Genomic DNA, 7,132 nt, shown 5'->3' on the forward strand with positions numbered 1-7,132 from the left:
TGTTGGGTAATAAAACACTATGAGGAAGCTCCTGTCTATGGCATGATAAGTGGTGTACAGCTTTAGGAAGTGAAGCAGCTGTAGATTTGTGGTAGGGTTGATGGCTCTGCTAGCAATATGTCAAATAGGCCTACGGCAGTCTGGGGAACTTCAATTTATATCCTCAATGAAGTTGCTGTCATTACAGTAACAGTAGCCTAAGGTCTTTCCTAAGTTAGAATAAAATGTCAGAATGTGAGATATGTATACATTTTCAGATATTTATAAACAGGCCATGTGATATTGTGTCAGTTCCACACAACTCCATTCCGTCATGGCACGTTGTATGGGGGTTAACATGTCCAAACATGGCACCAAGTGCCACTGCTTTTATTGTGCTCGGGCAAGGGTGTTCAGGCAGTGAGATGTGAGTCTTTTTAAAGAAGGAAACCTTTGAACACAGGGTTGCACAGCAATAATCACCCAACAGACAAGGCAGGACAGACGCCCTGGAACATTCTCCAGAAGTTGGTCAGAAATTTCAGTAGGCTGCTGGCAGTGTATCAATATAGGGGGAAGCTTTGAAAAGCGGTATTGCAGCAACAGGTGTAAATGTTTGTTGTTGTGAAATGGCTTGGCACACACTAAAACCTGGAGCATAAAAGTGTGAGGAGACCCACAGCTGTCAGTCAAACAAACCTTTGACATCTGAAACATGGAGGCAGCCATGGGTCTGGAAGAGAGCTTTCAGGGGGGAAACAAGTGGAGGAGAAGTATCAAATGAGTGCCACCTACTGCACAGTTTTAACACTGCAGCTGCAGTAAATCTTGAATGCCCTTTAAATTCCTGACACTGATGAATTATGCATTCATTACGGCAGATTGAGGGGTGATTCAGGACAGACTTCTAAAAGTTTGAGATGAGCACAATCAACTCTCCAGATCTGTAGGTCACCAACAGTATTTTATATCCTGTCTCAGATGAAAGTTCACTTTAAACAATGATGACAGGGGAGCGTGAGGCGGGATTCTTGCACAGAGCAGCATTTTCAACTTCACAGGGCTTTGAAGTGTGTCCTCATCAGTTTCGCTTCACATATTTCCTCACTGTGAGAATGTGAAGTCAGCAACCTCCATGGCTGCTAAATACCCTAGCATGCATTTGTTCAAATTTACAGCTTTGAAGTAAAAACAGAGACAACTCAAAAGCCCATTATTCAGAAGCTCAGACCTGGATGTCAGATGTATGTACAGTAAACCACACCACCCACGTCATAAAACTGACACAACAGACAGCACAATTAATGTCTTTACATGACAACAAATCACTCTCGCTGTCAGTCAACGCAATATATTGTCAAACCGCCCCACAACTGGCATCAGCATTAAATAACGACACACAGCCCTGAATAATATCGTATTAACTTGCATTACATGTCAGGCAAGTCCTGCCCGTTTCCCCACAAGCGTGACAGCTGTGGGTGAAGCGGCAGCAGCAGCAATAGTAGCAGCAGCAGCAGCTGCAGCAGGGTGGTGTAGTGGAGTGTGACTTTGGTTATTTATGAAGTACTTCTTTTCTTGCTTTGATGGAGTCACCTTAGTGGGGGCTGGACTGGCACTGCAAGGTCAGGCCTGGACAGAGCAGCTCAGAAAGAGCAGCTCCATTCCTTATCCCATCAGATGGGAAATCACTGGATGCCGCAGGTTCACCGCCTAGGCAGGCGTTAAGCAAAGTCACAAATCTTGTTGTGGCAGTGACAGGCCTTTAAAAGCGGTTGCTGCTGCTATTCTCAGTAGAGAGAAGAAGGAGGAGGAGGAGGAGGAGGAGGAGGAGGTCTGTAGGTCCTCAGTGGTCTTTTTACTGAACTTGGGCTCAACTTTTGACTTGTCCACTGACAGAGGCAACATGGATCTTGGGCAGGCGAATTAGGAGTTATAGCCCAGGGCTAATCAAAGGGATTGGTTACTCATAGTGGTAAGTGTCTGCGTTCCTAATTCCGCTGTGCCTTCATTCATCATGCCACATGTTAATTAGTATCCCCTTTTTCTCAGGTCTGACATATGGTTCAAAGTCCACACAGATAAGAGAGTGTACAACTACAATAAATATTCTGTTGTAAAGGTAGGTCACTTGGAAATTAAATGTGCTTTACCAAATGTTTAGATTACTGTATAATATTTCACTCAATTTATGAAATCATGGTAACCTGATGGCTGTTTCAATACACCAGCAATCATTCACGTTATGACAAATTCCAAAGGGGTAATTGATTAGAATCTGTCCAACTGTATAAACCATGACTGCAGTAATATAATAAATATTTGCAGTAATATTATAATCGGATAAGAGATTAATCATATCATTTCATTCATGCTCCTAAAAAAGGCATGTGTCCGCGTTTCTCAAAGATTTGAATTAGTGCGCAGCCCCATAGACTCTTCTGGATTGACATTGATAGATTCACTCATCAGTGAATCCAAAATTGTGATTATGGCTGTCTCTGTGAACTGAAACAATCACTTGAAAACAATCCAATGCTCTGCCTGTGAGTAAAGCAGCAGTATTGACAAACGTTCAGGCTCCAAATGCATGAGAGGGGTGCATTGTAAATCCTTGCTCCCCAATACCCCACTCAATAAAGGGGTAATCTCTAAAATGGAGCTGCATCGACCTTCTTCCAACCGACTGACCTCATAATGACCCGCTTCTCATAACTCATAATGCCAGGTGGCTATCTGAATATGCGCGGAGCTGTACACTTTTAATGAATGAAGGCCACAGACCATTGGTCAGTATTGCAGTGTCCTTTGGGTGGGCCACTGTGGTTGCTATGAGTTTGTGTTGACAGCGGTCTTTCTGCGCACCAGCAGGTATGTTTTTCATGAAGGTTATATTATGTGGCAGCACACGGCATAATTGTGTCAATCCATCAAACTGCCGAATTAGACAAAGCCGTTTTGTGTGAAGTTGAATGGGAGGGATGTCTGCATGGAGGAGTTGATTTTCATGCAACTGTGTTGTGGGAATACAGTTTTAATTGCTATGTTCATTTGGACTAAAGATGAGAGGCAGAGATTCTTCTTAGAAGCAGAAAAGGGCTAGTATTCAGAAAACAGCTAAATGCATCTCTGTTGTCACACTACGTCTGACTGTATAAAATCTTTGTGCTAAGGATATGCATCAGAGGTATGCCTTTTCTATTTTTATCTTCTTTCATGAGCAGCCCAGTGTAGCTGAAATATACAGTCGTATTTCTTGATTTTTCAGAAGACTACAAATGACAAAGTAATAGTTATTGTGGTAAGTAGAATATCTCATGAATTCATTGATTCATGAATGAGACAGTCAAAATGTATACATCTAAATATTTGAACTATTTGTATCTTTAAAAGCAATTCAAAACAGAGCCTTGTGTAATTTACAAAGCCACTCAAAGCCATTTGGTGACATGAGATTCATTGTATGGGTCGGTGAAGGTGTCAAAGATGACATCTTAAAGTGTCCAAAATTCTGTATGTGCTGTAGATCCTTTCGGCAGACTCATCGGAGTCCCTCTTCCAGCCAGCGCCAACACCACCGAGGAGGTTCAGGGAAGATGTTCTTTGTTGCGGGAAACAAGGCTGGACAAGGCTCAGGAAGTGATAAAAAGTAAACCCCTGTGTGTTTGGCTACGATTCTTTTATTGAAATTATAGGTATACATCCTCTTATAAACGAATGCTGGCACAGCACTATCAACATCTGAATTAATCTGTGAATTAAATATGTTTAGCTATCTGTTAAATGAGGTGGCATCAGAAGGATGTAAATATAGTACAAAGTACAAAGTACAAGCTCATTGCTAAAGCAGCAGATATGTTACCCTCTCAAACCTGAGCTTTTTAAGTGATCCATTTATGGATCTAAACTACACTGTATCAATATTTCATTGTTTTATATTTTCCTTGTTGGAGACTTAAATAGTATGCAAATAGTATGTAAATAGAAATAGTATGTGTCATCATAGAGGAGTAGAAGCGAAATAATATTAGTCAGAATTTGAATAAACACGTAAATAACTGCCGTATGACTGGAATGAGACGACATTAATCCGTCATCTGGACTCTTAAACCTGTCTCAGGAGCATCTATCAGAAGTTTCGCGGCTATGAGCTGATGGACAAGCGGCGGACGGAGACGGCTCTGAAGGCGGGTGAGGACAGGGCCATCTTCCTGGGCCTCAGCATGATGCTGTGCTCCGTCATGATGTACTTCCTGCTTGGCATCACCATGGTGCGCTCGTACGCAGAGAGGTGAGGGACCACTGTACTTACAGTGGTGGCAGTTTTCTACCACACACATCTCATGGCTAGATGAAAACTGGCAGGATGCCACACATTGGGGTGGCCATCCATTGTTGAGTGATCTTGCTTTAGAGCTTAGATCGGGCCCAAAAAATCAAGCCCGACCCTACCCGAGCCCGTGCACATTGTGCCCGAGCCCGACCCAGCCCGACACATTAACTGTAATGATGAGCCCGAGTCCGATTTAAACCCGACATTTTTTAAATACGTGGGCCATTATAACTGACGTTCTCAACTACAAGTCCGAGCTGTTTGAGCTACAGAAATCCGTTTAGAATTATATTAATGAATAATGCAACGGAGGATGAAGAATATAGGCTAAACTATGTTTATTCAGGATGGAATGGATTGCAAATGAATCCGAATGAAGAAACGTCACTTACAACGTAAAATTAAGTCCCTGCAGCAAAACTCGCATTTCTCTGTGAGGGCTTGCCTCGCTCTCAGGTGTATGCTTGGAGAAGTGACAAAAGAGGACATTGAAGGCTGGCTATCATTATTTCTGTCATGGCAAGCCTGCTTCATGTTCATCTTAAAGTCTTTTTGCTGTGTGGTGAACATCGTGCGCACTTAAAGCACGCAACAAAGCATAGCCTACCTTACAAATGCATACCTCCGACTTTTCTCCAAACTTGATCGAAGTTATTTCTCCTGTTTTCATTTTTTTTCTTTACATCTTCAAGTTTCACGTTGCACTTAAGCTACACAATAGGCCTACAGCACAGCAGCCCCGGTGTGATGCGTGCGAGTGGAGAAGCTGCGCATGACACGTGTTGCGCAGATGACATTACAAATGACATTTTGTAACTCTGAGCCTAACTTGTATAACGTTGTATACACTTGTTACTTAGGCCTACTTTGATAAATATATAATATTTCTGAGTCTGACTATGGCATAGCTTTAGCTCCCCACCCAAGTAGGCTAATGATTTAAAAAGAAAAAAGTGGCTGGAAATAGTGGCTGGAAATATCGGCCCGACCGGGCCCGCGGGTCGGGTCGGGTCAAATTCGGGCTCGGGCAGAGAATCTAAACTCTATCTTGCTTGCATGCCTAATCAGTAAATTAATCATCATTGTGGTTCATCATGGAATAGAATAAATCAAGACTGTAATGGTATGTAGCATTATCTGACATTGAAATTCTTTCCAATGCTGTCTGTGCGTTGATCATGGTATTGATAGGGTATTTACAGTATGTGTATCACATAATTAGATTAAAAAATGAAGTTGCTAAATAGCCTCTCCCCTTGGGCAGCGTGTGGACAGAGGAGACGGCATGTACCGTGCTGAACTCCACCATCATGGCTGACATCAACTGCTCCTACAACTGCGGTGTGGACTGCTGGCGCAGCTCAAAGTTCCCCTGCCTGCAGGTGTACGTCAGCGTCAACGCCTCAGACCGAGTGGCCCTGCTGTCCCACAACGAGGACGTGCTTGAGAAGAACTCTGAGGTGAGGCTGCGTGGACGGACAGGGCCGGAGGAGAGACATGCCTCACTGCAGCATCCATCCCTCCCGCTGCACGTCCAGTGTCCTTGGTAGTAATGCAGATCAAGCTTTGAATGCTAAGATGCTGCTTTTGCGAATTTGGTTCTAGTTTATTCCACTTCAGTGTAGAGGGGTGGGTAGGGGGTACACTTGGTGTTGCATTTTTAAATGAATGCGTGATTTATTCAACTTTTCAAAATAGATTGAAATGTACAATGTCATTGTTTTATCCCTAATTTACATTTGGCCACATACACTCACATTTCAATGAGATATGTGTCCTTGACACACACACACACACACACACACACACACACACACACACACACACACACACGCACACACACACACAATAACACAATTCAATTCTATACTTCTGTTTAATAGCAATCAAAGCCACAGTATAAAGTTGTAAATGGCCTGCCAGCTTTACTAGTCAGATGTACATGCCAGAAATGGTACACTGAAATGAGCACATGGTAACTACAATCTATTCCTGTCCACAAACACACCAGCCACTCATCTATTTCTGTTTTCAACCACAACAAAAGGACTCCAGCCTCGCCTCTAGTTGTTGTCATGATGATGAGATGGATGCTCTTTATTGCTGTTGTTCTCTCAGTGCTTCTACGTGCCAAAGTGCCAGAAGGAGCAGACGGTGATGCACACGCTCATCGTGGACATCGGCGAGCGGCTGCGGGCACAGCGGCAGGTGCCGTGCTTCCACGACCCGTTGGAACGCCAGGAGGCGGTTCTGCTGACCCAGCTGTACGGCCGCGCCGCCGTCTTCCAGTCGCTCTTCTGGCCCTCCTGCATGCTGGCGGGGGGCCTGCTCATCATCCTCATGGTGAAGCTCACACAGTACCTCTCCATCCTGTGCGAGCAAATTGGCAAGATCAGCAAGTAAAGACAGGCAGGGCAGGCACAATGGACAGGAGCAGTGGCACTGGCAGAGGTGCAGAAGGCCACTAGGCAGTGCTGTACAAAGGGCAAAGACACTCTTTTAAGGCTATTTTCATTTCCCTTTGTGATACAGAGGGCTGGTGTATCCCCTGTTGGCATAGGAATTGTATATGTCTGGTTTAACAGGGACTCAACAACATACTACCTCCAGGTTTTGTTAAGAATTTTTAAATTTGCTGAATTTGAACATAATATGTGGGGAAATTAAATGAACCACATTTGGCACATAGTATACACAAGAATTAAAGATAATTTAGAGACGAATATGCTGAATTTTAACATTTATGGGAAATTAAATAAACCACATTTGGCACCAGGCAGCACTAACCAGTTAAACTACCCCGGTATATTTTTCCCTAGT

The 7,132-nt window shown here is 43.5% G+C and overlaps 1 protein-coding gene across 1 annotated transcript in view; it reads left to right on the plus strand.

Moving 5' to 3' along the window:
• The window catches only part of kcnmb2 (potassium large conductance calcium-activated channel, subfamily M, beta member 2), a 27,501-nt gene extending 20,403 nt beyond the window's left edge, over positions 1-7,098 (plus strand). Inside the window, exons 2-5 of the mRNA XM_042090980.1 lie at positions 3,506-3,628; positions 4,100-4,270; positions 5,577-5,772; positions 6,431-7,098. Of these exons, the coding sequence (XP_041946914.1) occupies positions 3,576-3,628; positions 4,100-4,270; positions 5,577-5,772; positions 6,431-6,715 (705 nt within the window). The 5' untranslated portion in view covers positions 3,506-3,575 and the 3' untranslated portion in view covers positions 6,716-7,098. The remainder of the gene's footprint in view (positions 1-3,505; positions 3,629-4,099; positions 4,271-5,576; positions 5,773-6,430) is intronic.
• The last annotated feature ends 34 nt before the right edge of the window (positions 7,099-7,132 follow it).

Source organism: Alosa sapidissima, chromosome 1 (genome assembly GCF_018492685.1).
Source record: "Alosa sapidissima isolate fAloSap1 chromosome 1, fAloSap1.pri, whole genome shotgun sequence".
Lineage (NCBI taxonomy): Eukaryota > Metazoa > Chordata > Actinopteri > Clupeiformes > Clupeidae > Alosa > Alosa sapidissima.